The sequence below is a fragment of the Ptychodera flava genome (assembly GCF_041260155.1).
Source record: "Ptychodera flava strain L36383 chromosome 3 unlocalized genomic scaffold, AS_Pfla_20210202 Scaffold_27__1_contigs__length_13241970_pilon, whole genome shotgun sequence".
In the NCBI taxonomy this organism is placed as follows: Eukaryota; Metazoa; Hemichordata; class Enteropneusta; family Ptychoderidae; genus Ptychodera; species Ptychodera flava.
In genome coordinates this window covers 10,555,006-10,579,782 of record NW_027248281.1, presented here as the reverse complement: position 1 = coordinate 10,579,782, position 24,777 = coordinate 10,555,006, and the positions used below count along the sequence as shown (strand labels likewise).

General features: G+C 37.1%; 1 protein-coding gene across 2 annotated transcripts; it reads right to left on the bottom strand.

Moving 5' to 3' along the window:
• Positions 1-5,637: 5,637 nt before the first annotated feature.
• Positions 5,638-17,285, bottom strand: LOC139126486 (guanylate-binding protein 2-like). Of its 2 annotated transcripts, XM_070692541.1 has the most exons (15): positions 16,963-17,285; positions 15,713-15,983; positions 14,508-14,549; positions 13,794-14,075; positions 13,025-13,232; positions 12,249-12,420; positions 11,744-12,017; positions 10,700-10,992; positions 9,057-9,335; positions 8,800-8,925; positions 8,339-8,400; positions 7,346-7,562; positions 6,967-7,017; positions 6,678-6,713; positions 5,638-6,481 (listed from the first exon to the last, which is right to left on the bottom strand). In XM_070692541.1, the coding sequence occupies exons 1-12, from the start codon at positions 16,963-16,965 to the stop codon at positions 7,484-7,486; spliced, it is 2,091 nt and encodes a 696-aa protein (XP_070548642.1). In that variant the 5' UTR covers positions 16,966-17,285; the 3' UTR covers positions 5,638-6,481; positions 6,678-6,713; positions 6,967-7,017; positions 7,346-7,483. The 2 variants fall into 2 exon arrangements, with proteins under 2 accessions (XP_070548642.1, XP_070548643.1); XM_070692542.1 differs by lacking the exon at positions 6,678-6,713 and having other exon boundaries at positions 16,963-17,279.
• Positions 17,286-24,777: the final 7,492 nt, after the last annotated feature.

The window sequence follows — 24,777 nt, the reverse complement described above, 5'->3', positions numbered from 1 at the left end:
ATGCATATTGATTTGTTTTGTGATACGATCTAATATGACCGCTGTGCCGCCATTTTGATACAATTCATTCATGTATGGAGCCATAACTCAGGCACATCTCAACCGATTTTTTCAAAGTTGGTACAAGGGCATTAACCCATGTCATACATATGGCGGCCACATGGCGGCCATTTTGTTATGTTGTTTTTTTTTTCATGTCGAGAGCCATAACTCTGGCAAGTCTCAACCGATTTTATACAAAGTTGGTACATTGACATTGACTTTATGTCACACATATTCAAGTTGATTTTTTAGATGGTAAGATCAAATATGGCTGCGTATTAGCCATTTTGTTATGTTACAGAGAGCCTTAACTATGACATATTTCCACCAGGATCATTGAAAATTCGTACGAGGACATTGACCTATGTCATATATATGCACATCAATTTGTTTCAGGGCATGTGGCAGTATCATGTGAATAACTGAAGCTTCGTAATTAGGCTAATATGTCAAGAAATACTGCATCAAATTTCATAAAACTTTGTACAGATGTTAAACTCACATTGCTTTAACAGGGAAATAGACATTTATCAGCGTAATGTTAATTAATTTGTGACTGCATATGTAATGAACTTTTCTAATTAGAGTGAGATATCCATAAATACTGTGTCAAGTTTGATGAAACTTGGTACAGATGTTGATCTCATAGTGTTGTAAATACTGCATCAAACTTTATGAAATATGGTACAAGTGCAAAAGTGTTTGGCAAAATCCTGTTGATACATTACCAATTGACTCATTCAATGACCTTCTGTAATTAGGATTGCGGGCTACATGTGGTCTTTGTATTTACCGCCTTGAAACTCATTCTTGGCCATTGAGCCCCATCTGTATCGCAGTATTTTATCACAGACCTAATTAATGAAGAGGACACTATTCTCTCTGAGGACTTATAAAGTACTTATTAACAAGTGGGGACTGTGTCATCAGCGATGACTTGTTATTGAAGTATTGAACACGAACACAACCTGGCACCGTCGAAGAAGGTGTTGCAAACTTTTTTATATATAGTAATTAATTGACCCTGTGGTCAGTTTGACAGATGATGTCAAATACGAAGGGTGCGATGATGTCGGGGCTTTTCCGTGAAAACACCGTGCCATCCAAATGTATTTCATCTCGTTTACCTTTACGAATTTGTCATACAACCTTCAAATCATAGAGTCTACGCCACAATTAGACATCCTCAATTAATCTCGCATCAAATGTGTTCTACCATTTGCATATATATCCCTATTATCTTATCATATTTATTTAATAGTTCATTTTTATTCCAAAATAACCGTCAGCTGCTTTAAACTCTTGGCCTCGAATAACGTATAAATCTTTCAATAATGCAAGGTAAGCTTATTATTATTGCCCATTCATACTTGAGCCAGCTCATTAAAACACGGGACACCTTATTTATGTCTATCAAGTTCATCAAAACACTGAACACACTGTGTGACACCCTAAATAAATTGATCGCCAGAAGGAACAGAGAATGACAATTATGAATTTAATCTTTCTGTTTGATAAACTTGCTCTAGAAATGGAATAAAGAGGAATAATAGCAGCAATGTTAAATTAAAGACTCGGTAAAGGATATTAAGCTGGATTACGCCTCGGGGAAGATATTTTGATTCTCAAGCCGTTACAGCATGCCTTGTTGCCTACCAATAGGGGCTCACTTTTAAGTGGAATTTGAAGAGTTTTCCCGTCTTAGTTTCGTGACAATAGTGGATTGTATTTCCCAAATTGAGATAGCACGGGAGTGACGGCAATTTTTATTTCAATATTGCTAAATATCTGGTTGAAAGTTTTCTTAAGTAAAGTTTGAGCGAAAGTTTAAATCTTTTGTCCGTGATCTACCTTTAAGGCAATATAACACAAAAAAGCATGTTCGAAGAAACTCTTTTATTGTCTTTCAGAAGTTGTTATCTGCGTGAAAAAAAAAATACGCTGCTGCCTATGAAACACCATCGTTTGAAGAAAATCATATTCAATTTCGTTTCAATACGTGTGAGTTAAATAATATTCCATAAAAATTCTGTAGGGGATCATTTAAGGGCCGTAGATAATTAAACCATGCGCAAGGAAAACGCAACTTAGTGCGTTTTGGCCTCAACCCCCTCCCCCACCCCCAAGCGAAAGTTAGGAAGTGCGAAAATCGAACCAAGCATCATTCTGTAACAGCATACATACAATCGGTAATTATGTCGCTATGAAAAATCACGCATACGCTACCAACCCCTCCTCCCTGGCAAACCATTTCTAAAATCAATCTTTGTCCAGCGCCAACTCGACAAAGACGAAACCAACAGAATAAAACGAATTGAAACCGCGTATCCAAATTTATTGTCATGTTATTTTATTCGTACGCTGAACCACATGCTGGTGTATCGCCGGTGCCAGACTGGTATTGGTTAAAATCAAACCTTCAAAAATCAACCCTTCTGTGTGTTTTTGTGTTGGTATTTGTTGGATAGATGGCATTCTACGTAGTGTATTGTTGAATGTTAAAAATGTGTTGCTGTTGTTTTTAAGGCTTTTTGAGAAAAAAGAACTGAAAATGCCGTTTTAAAAGCAAAATAATACATAATGACTTGATATGTTGTTTTATCATTATTGACTTTTTTCTACTTGTTCACCTATTCTTGCATTCATCATTGCAATAAAATGCTGTGAAAAAATGAACCTGATGTGGCCTGCATCTGTTCACCTTGATCTTAAAAAGCAAATATAACTTTCTGTCTTGACAACCATACCATAGTCTCTCTAAAGGTATACCGGTACAATAAAATTTAAAATGTGCCTTGAGGATGTACTAAAAATACAGAAAGCTGCTTCCTGACAGTAAAATCTAAAAAAATTCAAGATTTTAAAGACTTTTGGAGATTTTTTTAAGCATTTGTATTCTTATTTATTTTTCTTTATTTTGAAAACTAGTCTGAAGATTTTTTCTTCCTAACTTTCTGCTCTGATTTTTTTTTTCTGTTTTTGACCACCCCTCCAAGGATCTTATGGTCCATCCCTTAAGATTCTTATCTTCACCTATAAATGTATCCATTCACTCGGTCCAAGTTCTCTTTGTGGCATAGTTAATTTGTACGTCCCAACCCGTAATCTAAGGTCCGCTGACCAATTTAAACTGTGTCAAAGCAGGTCGCGCGCAAAGAAATATGGGGACCGTGCCTTCAGTATTGCCGCCCCCTTTTTATGGAACAACCTTCCGATTGAGGTTCGTCGCTCCCAAAGCCTGTCAAGTTTTAAATCAAGTCTTAAAACACTTCTGTTCTGTTCAATTCTGATTTTAACTCAACTCATCCATTGTATTTTATGTTTTTTGTTTTGATTTTAATTCTTGTAACCTTTTGTAAAATTAATTGTATTTTACCCATCATCTCTGATCACACTATTTGTGTGGATTTAGTCGCTTTATAAATGAATAAATTATTATTATTATTATTATTATTATTATTATTATTATTATTATTATATGAAATGACAATTGACTCGGATTATGATAAAACGTCACCTAGTCTCCCCCTTTTTTGTTTTTGTTCTTATATTAACGGTGAGAAATGTTTATGGATTCTCTAGTGAAATCTATATCTGGCAGATACAATGGAAATTGACCCAAGTAGTGCAAAATTATGATGAAAAGAGGATATAACAATGTGGATTCGTTGTCAGTATGCCTGTCACAATCTTTCTCTAAATAAGTGCTTTTAATTCACCCTTTTGTTGCCCCCTTTTGTTGTATTTTTGGCATTATTGATCAAGATAAAAGAACCCCAAATAACGACCTAGAATATTACAAGACTTAGTTTGGATATCAGGCAATAAATCATGACAACTACTATATCTCGTGAAAATATGACATAAAATAAGTCTCTTGCATAGAAAAATAAAGCAACGACGACATATGTGCCCTAGATTATTATAATTGTTTAATTATATATATTATATGTGAATTATATTTTAGATCTAGGTGACCACGTAAAATAGCTAAACATGGCAACTGAATTCATTGCGATATACAAACTCACAGTGCTTCGTTTGGCCTTCAACAGGTACATGCGGTCGGTAATGGTAACTTGTCAACAATCCAGGTTGGCCGTGGTACCGATCGCACGGTTTAAGGGGTACAACTACTATTGTTCAGTTATGTGGTTCATAAATTTTCGATTGGGAAGTGACGATCATTCTCTGGTGTCACGATAGCTGGATCAAACCAGACTACACACGCTGATAGCGGTCAAACCAAGCAAAATACAAACACATCATACGGTACGGTCTGGGATGGATTCCCCTCAAATGTTTTCAAATGTAAAAAGCACGACAACTACTGAAGGAAGACTAGCAAAATAGCTCAAGTAAACCATTTTTTCGTCACCATAGTTAAACCATAGACTGTATTATTTGCTAGTAATGTCTATGTTATACGAAAGGCGGAGTCATAGATACGAGATTCTATGAAAATCAACCTTCGTAAGATTCTTTCGGAGATACTTGAGGATAAAAAAAACTTGCAAAGAATATACTATTTTGCAGTCGAATTGAATCATGCCTATACTTAATTAATGTCGGCGCATGCGAATTTGATATATGCATTTCGATCTGACAGCACATGTTTTGCTACGTGTACACATAAGGGGTATTCTAGTTTATGAGCGGTACGTCCCCATTATTTGCGTATACTTGTCAAAAGAAGGCTGACCTGACAGCATAGGAGATAAAGTACATTTAACATAACAACAGTACCATATGATCCTACAATCAAGTAGTAGCTAATTAACCCACCTGAATCAAAGACTGGCCAAATAGTTTCATCAGAGATTATTGTAAGTTTTTCCAGTCATATTGGGCGCATTGTCGCAATCCAATGTCAAAAACGAACCGTCACAATGATCTATGTCAGTCGTGATCGGCGTTTGCTTATCATCGTTACGGTTATAAATTGCAGCCACAGTGTAAGATCGATGTTTGCTGTTTGTTGAATATTAACTAGTGCGGTCAAGTGTGTTTTTTCACTCTGACTCTGCGGGTGTAAAGATTCAATTTATGATGATTGACCATGTTGTATATGTATTCTTTTAACAAATTGAGGCACGTATATGACATTGCTGTGTAAAACTTGCATGACCTCTTTCTTCGTGTAAAAAACGACCGCTCATAAACCTGCACACTCAATATACAGTGTTCTGTTGAGTAAAATTAAGAGAAATGATATGCGATCCAACGTTTTATTGATTGATTCGTCCACCCCCTGCTTTACGTAGACTAACTTGTTCTACTCATCTTTGTCCGATTAATCAGAGCTATCTGTATGGATCTCCAAACTGTTATAATGAATTACATGAATTTATGGTAGTGTTGATCGAATACATTATCCAGGTCATTTTTCAGATTTATTATCAGGTAAAAACCTTGGCTAGGAAAAGATAAACTTTGCAACTAAGCGTGTTTTTTGCACTTTTAATTGACGTATATACTACAGAATACTATGGAAATAAGTCCAACATCTTTGTATTCTAACTTCATCGACAACAGCGTTAACATGTAAATCAAGGTCATCGAAGGGCATCAATAAAACGGTAAAAGTCAAAGATATTGGGAAAATTGTCTAGCGTTTTATTAACATATTTGACTACATGAATAGCTAGATCAAACATTGTTCAATCATCCCCGTCCAAGAAGACAAAAATATGTAGTATATTGCATAGTATTGGTGAAATTATTTATTTATCTTCATCATTGCACCCCATTGTTGGAAATATATTATGCCAGGTTACACACGGGTTAACATTTAACCGATCGCACATTCCCTTAGACTGTCCTAGTAGCTCTGTCCATGGCACGGTAACCATCAGTACACGATGACAGTTTATGCAATTTCTGCGAAAAAAAGTCTATATTTAAAGCCCATCATATCCGAAACAAAATCCCTGTCAATTCACGCAAAAAATGGTGAGTTTAATCGACTTCAAAGCGAGAATAGGATATGGTATACAACTGATACATTTGTGAAATACATTCTTGCCAGATACAGAGACATAATTATCAAAAATAACAGAACTCAAATAATGGCACTGCCTCTGACTGCAAATTAAAAGCTACAACAAACCACTTAGATAACAAAATAAGTCACACAAAATTGAATAAAATGATGACTACAGATAACAGCTTTCCGAAAATATATAAAGACACACTCCAAACTGTATAATACTGAACATCAAATGGCAGACTTTTGAGGTTTAAAGGCCAGTGCATATTGCATTCAGAAATATATAAAAACACACTCCAAACTATTCAATACTGACAACCAAATAGCAGACTTTTGACTGGGGTTTCAGGGACAGTACATATTGCATGTCAAAAAAGAGATGACGTAATAGTAACGTCATTCAGAGACAACAACAATGCCATGACGATTTTTTCTTCTTCCAGTCGGTTTCTGTAAAGAGAAAATAGTAATACTTTATCGAAAAAGAATTAAAACTGGCCCCATATTGAGTACTCTCTCTCTCTCTCTCTCTCTCTCTCTCTCTCTCTCTCTCTCTCTCTCTCTCTCATATATACGTACACACCACACAACACCACACAACAGATCTATGCACGACACATACTATAACAAAATGGCATTCACCAACCTTCTCGTTTCAGCTTCTCGGATTCACGTGAATACTCTTGATTAAAGAAGTAAAAAAGTAAAGGACTTCAGTGAACTTGAACTACGATATTGTGATAATTAGACGTGCTTACGATGCAGACTGTTTTTGTAAATGGGAAGTGCTGCTTCTTGCAATGATATATGAAAGAAATTACTGAATACGTAAAGAGTAACACTTTGAACTAATAGCCATTCTCTGGCAACCGAAAAAAAAATTCACAAATTATCTATAGCGTGAGACACTTGGCGATGACGATGTGGAATCTCACCTTCTTCTTGTTTTTTGCTGTCCTCTTCCAGTTTTATTTCTTCTTTTCTCACTGAAGTTAAAAAAAGAATAGAAAACCGTTATAAAAATATTGGTGACAGCTTGCTCGAGTTGCTGCGCTAATCTCTTGCTTTATACATTACATTCCCTATGCTATAAGGCTGACAAGAGTCTGCAGAGAAGTAAGGTGTTGAAATACTAGGCACACTAACAGCGGTAACGTCGTAGCTATAAAGATATTGATGTTCGAGGCCGTAAACGCTGGACGTCCAGAACACAAGATTGGTGTCATATACGTGACAAGCATTTTAGGTCGCTTACATTGACAGTATCGCAAACATTACAGGTTCAAAGTTCATTGTCTCTGGTTAGATACTTACGGCGATTTTCGACCTCACAGGTGCGTTTTTCCAGTTCGTCAGTTTTGACAGTATGTTTTCTCTCCAACTGCCTATCAATTTTCTCTATCTTACCAATGAGTGTGGCGTGAGTCTTGCCAAGGGTTTGACTTTTCTGTCTCAACACTGAGCGTATGACAGTTGTATCGTTTGTACGTTGTTTCTGCTCTCCACGGACGTCTTCCAAGGCGGCGAGTAACTGAAAGATATGGCGATGCCTCTCAATATATCATGTAAAGTGAATGATCTTAATAAGGGACGGACAACCTCATCAGTACAAAGAATGTTTCTATAAACCGAAATGTATTTTCATTGGCAAGCAAACAAAACTATCAAAATCCTCTTTGAGAGAACGATCTCACGTGTATGTTGGGAAGCAATCATTGTAAAACAATCTTCTGGTCTGCTGTTCGTGTATGCTCATTTTGAAGCCGATGGAATGCAATTAAAATATTCGCCGTGCATGTTTTTTTCTGCATTTAGTTAGCACAGGGTACGTTTGTGGATGCTGTTTTGAAAGTTAAAGACTATTAAAGCTTTGGTTATCTGTTTCTAATCCCATCTCTAATTTTAGATTGATTAGGCGACAAAACGGTTCAATTTTTCCTTCTGGGAAAGTTTGAGCAAAACTTTCTCTTTCGCAACACATAGTACCCTAGGGACGACGAGTCAAGAGATAAATTCTCTTCGTCTTGGATTGACACCATTATAGAAATGTTTCGTGTTTATGTTGATTGTATTTTAAACTGTGTGCTTTAGTGAATCCTATTTGCATCAGCGGTATGTGTACCACTGATTCAGGATAAGCTTAAATCCACACTGTACAGATATGCACGTCAGTATTGAAATTACTTGGCCGTCAAGTAAAACACGAGGATCTGGTACAAAATACACTATTTTCCAAAGTCTGTAACTTGGCCATGTTCTGGATTACGTAAATTCAAATCTTACGATCAAGATAGACCTTAAACTCACCACAGCCGTCTTCTCAATCTGATTTTTGCCGTCGTCCTTTTCTTTTGAGAATTTCTTTTCTCCTGTGGAAAAGTAAACGTGGAAAGAGCTTACAGAGGAAACACTATGCTGGCGCTATACAGGTTTTATGAAGCCAAGCCTTGAATAAGATTCATACATATTCCATTTAAGAGACATTGTTCCATGAAATCTGCTTTGATGACAATCGGTGCCTCGTCATATTTGTGAGCAAGACAGCGGAAAATCGGTTGTGATTTCGAAATCTCGGCATCAGGCATCCCAAGGTACTTATTTTGCTCAAGTTGGCAATTGCGGTTAAATGCTAGTACGATATTGATATATATTTACAATTTTACTGTTGTAACAATGTCATATGTTGATTTTTTCTTATATTGATTTTATTTTGTTTCGTGTTGCGGTCCGACTGATTGTAGCAGCATCCCGATAAAAAAAATTATTACCATTGCATCTGCTGCTGCCCTTGCTTTCAGTTCGCCTTCTCTTATCTTCTCTGCTTCCTGCGGAGGTCTGAAGTATTTCAACTGACTTAAATACTCAATGTTATCATTGTAGAACCTCATAATTGCCTGAAAATGGACAAGAACATGCCACGTATTAATTGACAAATACAACTGACATACTGGCACATACTGATACCCGAGAAAGTAGTGAAATAACAATTTCAATCGTATCATATCAGTTCTAATATAAAACATACCTTTGCTATTTCCTGCTCATATATTTCTAGCTTTTGAGGCCCCCTAGCGCGGTCGTCGTACATTTCGTCGATTTCCTGAAGCACCTTTTCGATGTCCTTGAATGTGGCATCGTCGTCGGCACATTTCTTCACATCCAGACCCCTTAGCTTGCTCTCAACAAGTTCCCTGGCAAGTCCACGGCAAAACGCCCTCGATCTCTTGATGTTTATTTCGAGGAGTTGAGGCAGGAGACCTGTGCTGTATGCGTTGTTCATCTCATCGTAGACAGCGATTTTTTCCTGGGAACGACACAAGCAAAGCAAAATAATACAAACACGGTTGGAACTAACTTGGCAGAATTGGATCTTTTAATTGTTCAAATATATATATATATTAACTTATATTAATTTTAGGTTCCCTGTAGCTGAAAGTCACAACATTACAAATTGCTCATAAAAACAAGTGCCTTGCAAAAAAGAAAAGCAGATGAGCTTCCATTATCATATGAAACCAACATTGGTATACTATCCAATTATAGCGAATTAGTTCCAGTGGTGTTTACAATACATATGTCATTTGAAGTTGTCATTTTGCAAAGGAATATCGTGATACTATCTTCGTCTAACGGCTATTACTTTTAATTTAATAATTTTGTCTTTCTGTTTAATTTTGCCGAATTTGAAATTTTGTTCCAGCATACATGTACGTTTATGTCACTATAAGTTGAATATTGAAAGCAAAATCTAGTCAATATATGTACAAGTAGAAGACGAATAAACGTGTTTGTGATCATGCAGGTAGATAATTTCACCTTTTTTAGCATATTTTTTGTGATTTTACTTCCAAACTAAAACAAGCTCATGGGATTGTACTCATTGAGTGGTGTTTATACAGGTAGAATAAACCGTCAACCTTGACAACATCTGTGATTTTGAGAAAGATAAATAATAAATGTTTGCCCAAACATAAAATGGCGCCCTCATGCAAATAAACAAAAATACAGTACGCAGTGCATATATATTATATATATATATGCATTGGAATCTTCACAGAAACAACAGAGTAGTCCAATGTAATGCATAGTGCTGAATGTTTTCCACTGGGACCCCATATGCTATGTTTTCTTGTAATATTCCCAATTTTTAAAAGTGGCTGGAAATCAAAATAACGGTTAAATTTAAATGTACTTGTCAAATTTTTCGGTGGGAAAAAGACTACATCCTTTAAATCTGTATTAATTTAAAGAAAACCAGAGGAAATAGCAAGCCTTTTCCAGGTCAACAAATTTCAAGAGTTACAGCTAGAGGGATTTTAATTACGGCAGTGACCTTGACGAACTTCGAGAGATTAACAGTATCAAAGTATCAAATCTGAGAACAGAAACAAACGAGATCCCATCATTGATTCTTCGACCAAGCTGGGTTTTTTTCTGTGCCAGCGGATTTATCACAATATAAAACTTCTGCTTTGCTTTCCGGATGTGTTTATTCTGTGATAACGTAGCTATCTCTAAAACTGTCTTTCGGGTCAGGTTGCCTTGTTTATACTCCAGTTTAGTAATTCTTCTGCATAAAAATGGAAAAGACCCCTTCTGTTACTGTAAGTTGACAAGATAACGATCGACAAGATATCAGTGACATGAATTGATTTTTGTAGGACTTACCACCAACTGCTGCACATACGTTTCTGTCATTGTAGCCACCTTAATGCTCCGCGTGTTCTCCTTGAAAATACCCAAGCTACCTTGGTGAACTTTGCCGTGTTCCGTTATGATTACATCCTCGTGGCATGGACTCTCCTTGTTGACGAAATCCAACATGGCTGCCTTGTAGTGATCGAAAGCCTTACTGACAGCGTAGTGGTAGACCGTGTTCAACACATTATCCCAGACAGACAGCAAGTCTACGGGACCACTTTTGAGACATTGTACGTAGTGCGTCAGCAGCTCAGCAAATTCTTAAAGATATGAACATGTTTAAACGAACGCTAAATGTTTGTCGAATCCGTACCGTAGTAATATACACTGGAGAAATATTTTTCAATTTTTCATGTTGTCGAAGGACATTTTGCACGTCTCGAAAAATAACGGTTAGAATATAGTGATACGGGATGTTACTTAAGTACATAAACTATGACACACATTAAACAACTACAAATCTTTCAAGAGCCATACAAATCCCTCATAACTGGCATGCAGATATCTAGAACTTGGATGGTGTTCGATTGTGGTCATGATTTTATTAAATAAATGGCAGAATTTAACTAACTAAAACTCTCTAACTCTCCAACTCTCTCTCTCTTTCTCTCTCTCTCTCTAACTAACTCTCTCTCTCTCTCTCTCTCTCTCACTCTCTCTCTCTCTCTCTCTACACACACACACACACACACACACACACACACACACACACACATATATATATATATATATATATATATATATATATATATATATATATATATATATATATATATATATATATCTGTCGATAGATAGGATCAATTGATAGATATAGATAGATAGACAGACAGACAGACAGACGGACAGACAGACAGACAGACAGACAGACAGATAGATAGATAGATAGATAGATAGATAGATAGATACATACATACATACATACATACATACATACATACATACATACATACATACATACATACATACATACATACATATACATAGATACATAGATACATATGCACTTACGTGTGCCATTCACACAGCCTGCAAAAGGCCACGCTGTTTTAGCTTTCATGGTTTTAGCTGTGGCTGCAGGGAAATCATCAACAGCTTCGACAAAATTGAGTTTCAGACTTTCTCGATAAAACCCACTGTCCATGTTGCCAAGGACATCGACGTCGGCAGATGGTAGAGGCAGTGAGTACACCTCAAAGTCTGGAAAGTAGGTCAGCATGGCTGTTCGTATCTCGTTGTTTTGTTTAGTCACCCGTTTCTTTTCGTTCGGTTCCAGTTGGAATACCTGTGGAAAGTATAAGGTTACATTAAGATTCCTTTCTGAGCAATGTGACAGAATTTGTAGTACAAACATTAGCCTCAATCAGTATACGTAATATCTATCAAATCTGAAGTACATACTGTCTACCATATTCATTTAGCGAAAGTCACGCTACTACACACCAATAAATTTTAAAATGTCGTTCACTAAAATAGGCCACCATTACCAATTTAAGGAAGAAGTACATTTCCGCACCTTTCGTAGAATGTATTCTTTAACGTCAACTTCTTCATCGTCAATTTTAGGAACCAGTTGTACGTCGCGCAGTAGCCACAGGAAGTTTGGAAAGAAATGGATGAATTCTTCTTCTGTTGTTGTACCATTTTGATTTCTGATCTTCACCGCGTTTACAAGCTGAAGAACCCAGCTGGAGGGTTGGAGAGTAAAAGGGTTGTATTATCTGGAGTCTTAATTTGCACGTTAGTTAGTCGTCTTGAATGTCGGTACTGTTACTTTTATCAAAACTGTATCATGCACTTACATTTCAAAACGACGACGATAGCAGCAAACAAATCAGGAAAATAAAAAGACAATGCTGACGGTGGTGGTATTATGACATTCTTCTTGAAAGCTTTTTACCAATTTTAAACTTCCCTATCGTTTCTCACACTCTGTTCCTTATTTCGCCTTTTAGAATAAATGTTTGGTGTCGCAAACCGGTTACTTTCCGCTTTTCACTATCCACATCATTCTTACTATGAAAGGAGGAACTTTGGCGTCTTAACACTCATTGTCTTTTACTGCAATCTATTTAAAAGGGTTTAAGATCTGAAACTAGTCTTTCAACAATTATATGAGTTACTTAACCTAATGACCTTGTGCTTCATCAACTCTATCTTATCTGAATGTTCGTATCAGAGAGAGAGAGAGAGAGAGAGAGAGAGAGAGAGAGAGAGAGAGAGAGAGAGAGAGAGAGAGAGAGAGAGGGGGGGAGAGAGAGAGGGGGGGAGTGAAGTAGATTATTCACGTACTTAAATTTGCACAGGTCATCAGCCCTAGGCACACCAACACTGTTATAAATCAAAACAGACGACAAGAGGACGGTCAAACAGAATATGTTAATTTCGGAGTCGCCATACGCAGCGTGTGAACCGAAACCTTCCGTGTCCAAGAGAATGACAGTGACCTCCGTCCCGTCATCAAGAGTCTTCTTGAACGGTGAAGTGCTGATCCATACACCTGTTTGAAACGAATCAAATGACACGGTGGCGATTTTGTCTTTTACAGCCGAATGCAAATTTTTTACCCATCGATCTTCTATTATATAAATTATCGTTTTTGTATACCACATGATGACATGAATCTGAAATGCATAACTATTGAAAGGCTTGAAATTAAAATTGCCAGGCCATGTTTTTATAGTCAATTCACGTGATATGGTAATATTTCTTTCATAAATGTACATATCTACAGCGTGTCAACATACCTTTGACTTAACCTTTAGAATGATTTTGTCGGTATAAGAAGAGAGCTGTTGCTAGGATACCCTAGAAAAGAAACATGACTCCACAGACTCCATATTTTTCCTTAGTTGATGCTAAGATTAACTGTATTTGAACAAATTCCAATAGCTACGTGAACATAATGAAATAACAACACACTAATGCATCTTCACATTCTGTAAAACTTATGCAACAAAATTGGACAGGTCCTTCGATTCTCTATGCTTTCTTACAGAAATATTCACATCGTCTGCTGAACTCTCTGCGCCTTAACTTATATCACGATTTGATGGCCTACCTTTGGTTTCAGGGTCCATGCTTTTCGAAGTTCTAAATATGCAATCGATTGGTCGAGGCTCCTGCAGTTGACTGGTAATGTAGGACTTTCCAGATCTGGCGGGTCCCAGTACAGCGACGGGACAAATGGGACCGTCTATTCCACGTAGTAGATTCAGGGCGTCGGGACAGACCACGAGACTGTCATCGTCGTCATCGTCGTCCATTTTGATCAGAGTCCCTCCACCGGCATCCCAGTTGTAATTAGCAGGGTAACAAAGTGGTATACAGGCATTCTTTGTTTCTATGTACAGTCAACATGTCATTAGATTTTCATTACATAACATTAATTAAACCAAATATATATATATATATATATATATATATATATATATGTGTGTGTGTGTGTGTGTGTGTGTGTGTGTGTGTGTGTGTGTGTGTATAAGACCCATCTTTTTATCTACTTGTTTACTGCACAGAAAGTGTTTAAAACGTGACATATAGGCAACTGACAAGCTTAGATGCTCTTCCTGGTAAAACGACAAGAAAAGAGTTGTGTATGGAATTCAACAAATAGGACCTGAATGGACACTTCACATTAAAGGAGAAGTAATTAAAATTAAATGATTTTTATAGAGTTGGGATGAGGAACGTACTTCAAATAATTCTACACATTTTGTTTTAAAGTGAGGAGAGCCTAGCGCCTCGGTGACCGTATTACGTCATTTTTGCTTACCAGCTGTGTCGTCATGACCATTCTCTATTGGTCGCCATGTTCCTGCCGATAACATAAAAATGTACAGTCACTTTTCATTTTTGTGCATATATGGTTCATTGTGCTCACCATACTGCCGTTATATAGTGGAATGTACATGTACGTCAAAATGTATTTGCTATACTGATGAGGAAGAGTGCAATATCTAATCCAATGTCTTATCTTTCACCCCGCGCTGTATTTTGGCACTGTGTGTTTCCTCAGCGATAACTTACTAGTAAATTGCACGTAGAGAAACAACTTCTGATTTTACATCGAATTCCTGATATTTCCACAGGGTCGCCCACGTGTCCGTCCACAGGGGTGGGTAGGTGTTTTTTGTATTGCTTATAAAGGTTTATTCACCAACCTTTGGTGTTTTGGTCTTAACTTAGCACTGCCCTTGACAATCTTCTGTAAACGTTTTATCAGCATGCAGCATCTATTATCTGAAGAGTTTGATTGCCCAATTCGCCAAAGCAAATAAACTTTCACAAAAAATCAACAACGAACGCACCAGCAAGGTAATTACCTTGCTGGTGCGTTCGTTGTTGACTTAGTCAAATTTAATCCGATGATAATCTGGTGACAGCGTCCACAGATTAGTAATTTATCCTTGCTTGCTTTTGCGAATTAGGCAATCAAACGCATCAGATAATAGACACAACACGGTGACAAAACTTCGATTAAGATTGTCAAAGGACAAATACAAAAACAGAAATCGTTACAAAACCAGTGCTAACATAAGACAAAGACACAAAAGCTGCAAAGAAAGGTCGGTGTTTAAATCTTTATTGGCAATATATATCATAGTCAAACGTATGAAAATAACATAAACCATAGCAAGAAGAACCTTGTCTGGGACCAAGCACCCCTACCCCTGGGGACGGACTTTTGTGCAGTTCCCTATGATATTTCACAGCAGCGAATGTGCCCCGAACGTTGTCTGTCAATAAAATTGCAACCAATTCTAATGAAAAAACTTCGACTATTAGATAACACATGTCTTTAATACAATGACGTTCACTAAACAAACTGATATTACTTATTAAAGTTGAAACTATATGATGGCAAAACAGCCATGACCCAATGAAGAACACTGCTCTACATGACACATGTCAAACATGTCACATGAACATTTGCACTCCAAAGGTGTACAAGCTCACCAGAAATAGAAAATAACCAACCTCTTCCTTGGTAGACATCCATGACGCTCCGTTCGTCCAGTGGTAGCAGTCCAAGGACACTCATCTTTTTCTCAAGTAGTTTGTAAGTATCGGCTCCATGTTTTTCCATCAACTCCTCGATAACTGCCGTGACCTTACCAGGTAAACCTGTGTTCCTATCGGCCAGCAGTTCATCAATCCAGTCTTTCTCGAATTCACAGAGCACACATAAATGTTCGACATCTTTCGTGTCAAGTTGTTCCAAGGCTACCAAGATATCGTTGTCGGCCATCTTAAATAATTTGAAATTACGGAAAAAAAAGAAACGTCAGCGTAACAGGATTCACTGTTGTAGAATTGAAGCATTTATCAATACCTGCTCTGTGAATTTTTGTAACTTTGCAACGACTTCTCATAAGTGCGCTCTTTTCGCGTGACAGTTTTCGTGCCTGTGTGCGTATCCGGTCAATTAGTACGTGACCTTGCGTGCCCTTGTCACAAAGGCGTTAGTTCTTGTGAATGATGTCGCGGAAACCAACTGGTTGAAACTAAGTCTAAAATTTAACAACCAAAACAAAATTAACAATGAATCCATGCGGATCCAATGAATCCATGCGGATTCTGAAACAAGAGAGAGGGCACATAGCGCCAATTGATGCTTGTGACCTTAGCGTAAATCAGGAAGCATTGGGCTTAATTACGTAGACAAAAGCTATTATAAATAAAGTGCCGATTTGCTCGGCCATGTTTGATTGTGTGATCAAAATATCAACACAGTGAGCGATAACTCCTATTCGTTTTCATCATAGTGTATGCTGTGCATCAAATACAGCTTCTGTTTAAGAGTCTAACAGCACGACGAGCAGCGCCAATTGATCAAAAGAGTTGAGTGTTGTCTGACATCGAGGTTAGTGTCATTGATCTGTTACAATGATACGCAATACCCGGAAATTGTGGAACTTAACAAACAACTGCAGAGTGACACATTAAAATAGGTGTCGTGGCCGACACAGTATATTGTTTAAAGATACACCCTCATTGCAGACAATGGTGCAGTAAATGCCTGTGTATCTGGAGTAAAACAGTCGCAATCCAAGCAACACTTCAGTAATACCAATTGATTCACTGTTGTTTGTGTTTTACACTGTGTAATTATAAATACCCAAGGATGTGAAAATGTACCCCGACACACCAGTGTAACGTCAATATTGGTTACACATAGTATGTATCATAAACATTATAAAATATGAACATGGAAGCACGCTACTCACCATAACGTAGTCCTAAAGCACTATGTATGAATTAACTTAGGCCGTTATGAACTTCCCGCTGTAACGAGGTTGGTTACAACGTACACTGTGGCTGTAGTGACCTTTACCTCCTATCAAGTGGTTGCATTAATATGCAAATATTCCTCTGGTTCAGTTGTTACCTGTTATGAACCAACTTGCCTGTGACCTCTGCCGCTGGGAGGAGGGTTTTAAGCGACACGCGCTGGCTAACGGTAAAGCTCGACATGAAGTATTTGCAATTTGAATTGGGAAATGTCATGTCCTGTTTGGTCTCAGGAAAGGTCGTGATAAAAACTGACCCTACTGTGAGGTCATACATCATACATAGTCATGTGACTTTCAGCTACTACTAAAAGACAAACGCAGTGACATGTAATACACGCAACAAGGCCGGCACAAAACAGAATGAGACCTAATGATACTTTATAAAAATATATGGATGATTTTGATGGCTTAATGAATATCGTTGTGTGAAATTTCCACGCTTAGTTTTACTATTTTCGTCCGATCGAGCACTCCCTGTACGTGTGTAAACCCTGCTACAACCTGGCTCAGTGTCAACACTCCCACGAAAAATGACACTTGTATACGACAAGGCATTTAATGGCACCAGCAAATGAGGTTACAAGGTTCGTCAACGCTGTAGTTGCACGATATCGATTTCAACTATGACGTATAGTATTTTCATTAGACTGTGAAAGTCCTTTGTGCCTTTTGTTTTCTATTATTGGTATAGTCTCTCGCAAATACGGGGAGGGAGGTTCCGTAAACGTAGTGCCGAAGTCGCGTGCTGGGAATGCCGCAGGCGTGGCCTCGAAGGTTGTCTATCTTCGGAACTCTCAGTTTAATATGCCTGCATTGGTATAATGTGCACAATAGATGTAATATAAAACTTGTAGGAATTATGGAAAGGAAAGTAGCAGAGGTTAAGAAGCTGAATTTTTGAAGTTGTAATTATAAAACCTAAAAATAGCATTTCAGTGGGACAAGTAAAAACTGCTCGGAGGTAACGTTGTCTTCTAAAGCGATCTGAAAAATTTCTCCCCTTCTTTCCAGTGTTCCCACTCTGCATCGCAAATTTAAACATCACTTTCCTCTTGCTGCCATATTTTTACCCTCGTTCCCTTTTGAAAACTGGAAAAAAATCACAAATCTTACTGAATGCCCGCCTATTATTCATTAAGTTGCCCAAGGAGTGAAAATTTAAAGGAAAATTAGAGCGCCCGCTGAATACCGAATATCGCCCCACTGTAACTAGTACAAGTTAACCTATATTTGTTTCCCAAAAAAAGGTGCTGGATTCCTCTACGTCACAACAAATTATTATTATGCCTTATAGCCATTTTGTACTTATGCTTGTCTTGTGCAATAACCCCAAACCATAGTGATGGACCACAACTGACAAGATCAATAAGGTGTCGCTATCGATAATTCTTGACAACGTGACAGAACACTGTCACATCGGGCTTATGTCTGATCTAGTTAAATGCTCACACTTTGTAAGAGAAGTTTAGAGAAAAAAGTTTTACTGACACTATACTTGCATTGTAGGGGCAGTGTTGATCGTTTTTCCATAGTAAGTGTCCCTAAAAGTTACTTATTTTGTATCTGTTGTTTCTACGGAAAACTTCTATGAGCGTGCAGCATGTGCAGACTTGTGCCGAACTTGTATTTTTATCTCAGTGAAAAATCTCGATATTTGTAATGATTAATGCAGGTAACGATTGTACCCTGCTCTTGATTTTCCTTCGGTAGTTAAAACACTGTCGAAGTGAATTTGAAATTCAAAAGATGAGTTTTTTTGACAGGAAGATCACGTACCAGCGTCTGAGAGGCGACAGCAAGAGAATACCGCGGAAGTATATTCTACATTTGATTTTAATCAGATTAGTATACAAAGGAGAATTACTTGCAGCGGCGAAAAATATCATCGCCTGTATGGATTGTGACACTAAAATGGGTCTTGATGTATCGATAAGTGAGGGCGCGCTTTCTTATACTTGTAATCCTGTAAGATCAAAAATCCAAAAGCCAAGTGAATGGAGGATCAGTGCGCCAGCAGCGTTGGAAGTAATTTGATTTACTTACTTACTGCTATTAATATGCCTAATACTGACAACAATGTCCTTCTCATTCAGAAAAGTTTTTATTTTCTCTCAAATATAGTAGAATTTAGTGCTAAATATCCACGAGACAGGCCGAAATCGTGCTCTTATAATTGCGACAACTTTGCTCGGCAGTTTTGTACACCTAGCTCATCTTAACTCATTGTGAAGTATACTGATTGTCCATCAGCTGCAGTAGAACACGGTACTTTCTCACGATTAAAGATGACTACTCCTTGACGCAAAAATCCTTGAAATATTGCAAATCAATGGAATTGCCGATACTGCACCACCAGGTGGTAATCTATTATCTTAAAAAAAGAAAGTGCTTGGTGACAAAACTATCAAATACATGTTTTACAATATGTTGAGCATTCTTTATAAGAGCAAGGAACATTCAGTTAGATATCTTCAGTCTATTCATGAAGGTGAGACTTTGGCAAGATCTCTTTCTTCAGTCTCTGGTGCCCTGAGAAAACCTAGGAATTACATTATTATTATTTCACTTTATTTCGGACATACAATTCTGATTTCACAAGAAGGAAAAGTTTCTTAGAGCATTACAAAAATATGTTTGTTGTGTTGGTAGAGAAAGACAAAATCAAAGATACAGGGAATCGATCCACAATTTACAAATATCAGAGATGAAATAAAGACGATCATGTACCAGCTTCACGATCATATTTTCACTTCTCAATAAGCTTGTCATAAAACCGTACATTTGTTTTCTACGAAGTGCATCGAAGTTGTACAAATTATTGGTAACAAATATTTCACTGGCACTACTCCGTTTATCAAATCCTAGAAATATCCGAGCCGCATTGTTTTAGGCGACCCTCAACTTTTTATTTTCTACGAAAACAAGTTTAACACATTACACCGTGGACAAACGAACAGTACTTGACTCGTCAGGAGCGACACACAAACATTCAGTCTTTAGTATGAAAGGTAATGTTGTACATGTCACCATAATTACTACATGTATTTACCAGCTTCTGTGTCCCTTTGACAGGAAGACTTAACAAACAAATATCGTCAGCATACATGAGGTGGTTTATGAAGCAACCCCTACGGATGGGAGAGTGATTAAATTTGTTTCAGTTAATATATCCTTGTAAACAATCAAAACCGTACATTTAAGCATTTCTGTGCAATAAGGGCATTCTGAGACAATTAAAATAGATTAAAACGTCATTTACGGATTCGGTGAACTCAGGAGTGGCGGATAAATAAAATCACGCGAGGGTTCCTGTCATATGATATTGATAGTCGATAGACTTACATACGTTGACAAACATAAACCGGGTCACCAAGGTTTGTTTATCTATTTGAGGTGAAGCGTGCCGACCAGGTACTTTACAATGTCCGTCCAACAAATGTATAAACAAGAATTGACATTGTTCTTGTGCAAAAATAACAAATTTATCAGATTTAATGTTCGATAACAGGAAACCTCTTGACTGACAATGCCTTATATTCAAATTCCTATTTCAATATTGATACAATTTGCACTGTATATAAAGGCAAACTTAACAACAACAACGCTATACTTTGATTGAATTGAGAAACTTCCATGGCTCTCGTGAAGACTGTAGCGTTGCTCTTCTGCATCAACCAACTTACACAGGCAGCTGTCACTTATCTTGGTCAGCGTGAGTGCCCATCCAATGATGAATACTGTTACAGATCCGATGTGTGTGCTTATGTCTTCACCTTTCCAGCCAACGACGATGAGACTTGTCCAGGCCGCCAGGACACTGTAACTGCCATGACCACGGTGAGAGATGAGCTGAACAAGCAGGAATCAAGTATTCAAAAAATTGCTGACGTAAGCGACGGACTGGTCGACAGCTTTAGTAAAGCTAAAACACATCTCAAAAGACACGATGAAAGTTTGGTGAAAAGTCAGAGATATATCGCAAGTGTTTCCGACACACTTGACCAATTCAAAGACGAAAGCAGGGCCAAATCTGAAGCCCAAGAAGCAGAACTTTGGCGACTAAAGCTTGAGAATGAAGAACAACAACAGATACTTGCAAATCAAACCAGAAAATTGGTTGAGCAAAGAGAAGAGATCAACTCAATACGAGATAGTATAACCATTACATTGCCAGACGCTGGAGAGTGATCTTCCTGACAAAAAACTAACTTTTGAATTTCAAATTCACTTCTACTGTGTTTTAAACTACCGAAGGAAAATCCAGGACAGGGTACAATCGTACATGCATTCATCATTACAAATGTCGAGATTATTTTTCACTGGGATAAAAATACGTATATATACAAGGTTGACACAAGTCCGCACGCACATAGAAGTTTTCCGTAGAAACAACAGACACAAAATAACTAACTTTTGGGGACACGTAATATAGAAAAGCGATCAACACTGCCCCTACAATGCTTTGTATAATGTCCGTAAAACTTTTTTACGTCATTAAAATTCTCTTACAAAGTAACAGCATATAACTAGATTACACATAAGTCAGATGTGACAGTGTTCTGTCACGCTGTCAAGAATTATCGATAGCGACACCTTATTGATCTTGTCAGTTGTGATGCACCACTATGGAATGGGTTTATGCGACAAGACAAGTTCTGGTACAAAATGGCCATGGCATAATAATAATTTGTTGTGACGTAGACGAATCCAGCAACGTTTTTTTGAAACAAATGTAGGTTAACTTTCAGATCGCTTTGTTATCTGCGAGCAATTTTTACTTTGTCACCCTGAGATGTTATTTTTAGCTCACATTTGGTATACCAATGTGAGGTTATCGTATAAGCTGAATCAGTTCATTTGCATCTGATTTGCATGTCTGTATATTTGTGGGTATGTGCGGATGTATGTCCGTCACACACAAAGGCTCCCATACCGCCAAAGCTACCGTCTCAGTATTTGGTGTACAGGTAGATGTAGGGGTTGAGATGTGAATTTGTTCAAATGAACAATCAGTGTCAAAATATGCAAATGAGGTAAGAAAAAGTGAAATCCTGCAAATGTGCAGGCCAGTAAGAAACAGGCCAACTCCACTGATCTGGCCTGTCATGTTTATGAACTGTTACATATTAACAGACCTGATGAAACCATAGACAGTAGAGGGGGCGAAGACCGTCTATACTCAAACTACGAGGGGCTTGTTCTGCTATACATGTTACTAAAGTTGACCTCCAGTACCTAAAGTTTCAGACCTGAATTACTTTTGTCATTCCTGTTTTTCTGGTTTAAATATTTCTTGTTGTTTTTCTGGTTGTACTGTGCAGAAATCATTGTCATAACATCAACATAGAATTTTCCTCCACTGAACAGATAGAAACAACATTTATTGTTGATCATTTGTAACCCATACTGGTATATACCAATTCTGATCAAATTTGAGCGACACCGTATAATTGCGGTATTTTTAGGTTTGAAAATCACAACTAAAAAATTCAACTTCTTAAACTCTGCTACTTTCGTTTCAGTAATTCCTACAAGTTTTTATTACATCTATTGTGCACATAATACCAACGCCAAGAGGCTGTTTTGGCTCGATTATAGTGATATTGAAGTTGATAACACCGAAAAACAACTTGTTCTTACTTGTTTGAAGTATCTGTTCACGTAGATGCGAGATGGCGACTGTTGACGAAATGTATATCGGGGAAATTATCTTTACGTGTAGGAAAATAGAAATGGATACTTCCGAGAAGGATTTTTTTAGGACATTTTGTGGCGTGGTTTCGTTTTGAGTGACGGGGCTAATCAACGTTTCTAGAATTAGACCTGCACATCTACCTTAATCGGTCAAATTGTTGTAAACGCCAGTCAACATGCATTTTATATATTAAAGGGAAACACATACTTTTACGAGCGCAAACCGAAAATGAAAAATCAAGAGAAATATATCGCTAGCATGCCTAAAATGTCCCCACAATTTCGATGACAATTGGGTTTTTTTAATCGCAATTTTTGATATGAACAGGTAAATCCCTGTACTGATTGACAACGGTACAAAGTCAAACTACTGAAACCCTGAGTGTAAAATCAATTCTCGGATAGCTTTTAGGAACATTCGATAGATTGTTATTGACTTATTTCGTTTCCTTGTCCTTGGTTTCATGTCAATCGTTGTAGTTTGTGAGGAAAATTGGCATTACTACAATGACCACTGCTATAACATCGAACAAGACATCAAAACATTCCGTATAGCGGAAGCCAACTGTCAAGGAAAAGATTCCCATCTTGCGAAAGTGACAGACATAGAAGAATCTGACTTTCTGACTGGTAAGTACAAGCGTGCTATGATTAAAATAGGGTGGGGTCCTGTCATGCTAACTTGACTGTTTCCAGCATAGCGTTAACATATAATCATATTATTGTAAATCTATACAGTCTTATAAGTAGCTGTACAGTATGACAAAACAACAATAATGTACTGTTCACGGTTTTTCGATCATTTCAAGCTAAAATTGCTGACACAAATGACGATCGAAAACGGTTTCATGATAGTAATTGCAATTCATAACCAATATGAACTGAATATGCTCACGTGTTTTACAACAGATTCATTAATAGTAGTACGCTTCACAGAACAATAAGATATATGTTATCACTAAATGAAGCAGGTTTTATCAACATCGCACAGTACTCTCAGATTTTAATCACTAATCACAAAACTTTATTTAATATGCAAATGAGCTGTTAATTAACTTGACACTGCTCAATGCTTCATGGGACAATTAGATATCCATCAGATCAACATTTGTAGCACGTTTTATTTAATTTAATGCAGTAATTTTAGAGTAAATCACTACCGGTAATTACAAAGTTCATTAAATATGCAAATAATCCCTATATTAACTTGACACTGTTCAATGATTCATAGCACAATTAAATATTTATCAAATCAATATCTGTAGCACGTTTCACAAAATTTGGTGCCGTAATTCAGAGTTATACCTAATTACCTAATTAATTTCAAAGTGTATTAAATATGCAAATGAACCCTTAATTAACTTTACACTACTAAATGCTTTACAACACATTAGATATCTGTCAGATCAGTGTATGCAGCAGTTGTCATCACATTTGATGCGGAGTCATATGACTACTTATAAAACTTCATGAAATATGCAAATGAGCTAATTATTAACTTGACACTGTTCAATACTTCTCAGTTCAATTGGATATTTATCAGATCAACATCTGTAGCAAGTTTCATCAAATTTAACGCTGTAATTTTGGAGTAATATCACTAATTACAAAGTTCATTAAATATGCAAATAAACCCGTAATTAACTTCACACAAGTAAATGCTCTACACCACAATTAGATATCTGTTGGATCAGTATCTGCAACACATTTCATAACATTTGGTGCAGTTATTTTTGAGTTATATCACTAATTACAAAACTTCATAAAATATGCAAATGACCTATTTGTTAACTTGACACTGCCAAATGCTTCTCAGTACAATTAGATATTTATCAAAACAATATCTGTACCCAATTTCAAAGACTTGGGTGCCGTAATTTCAGAGTTATATACCTAATTACAAAGTTCATTAAATATGCAAATGAACCCTTAATTAATTTTACACTACTGAATGCTTTACACTACAGTTAGATATCAGTCGGATCAGTATCTGCAGCAGATTTCATCACATTTGGTGAAGCTATATCGAAGTTATATGAATAATTACAAAACTTC

Bases quoted from the DNA above. Each gene is read 5' to 3' on its own strand.
- LOC139126486 (XM_070692541.1), bottom strand. The intron at 13,233-13,793 runs GTAGGCCATCAA...CGTTTCAAACAG, and splicing joins CATGGACCCTGAAACCAAAG to GTGTATGGATCAGCACTTCA. The intron at 12,421-13,024 runs GTACGTGAATAA...CCAACCCTCCAG, and splicing joins GATGACCTGTGCAAATTTAA to CTGGGTTCTTCAGCTTGTAA.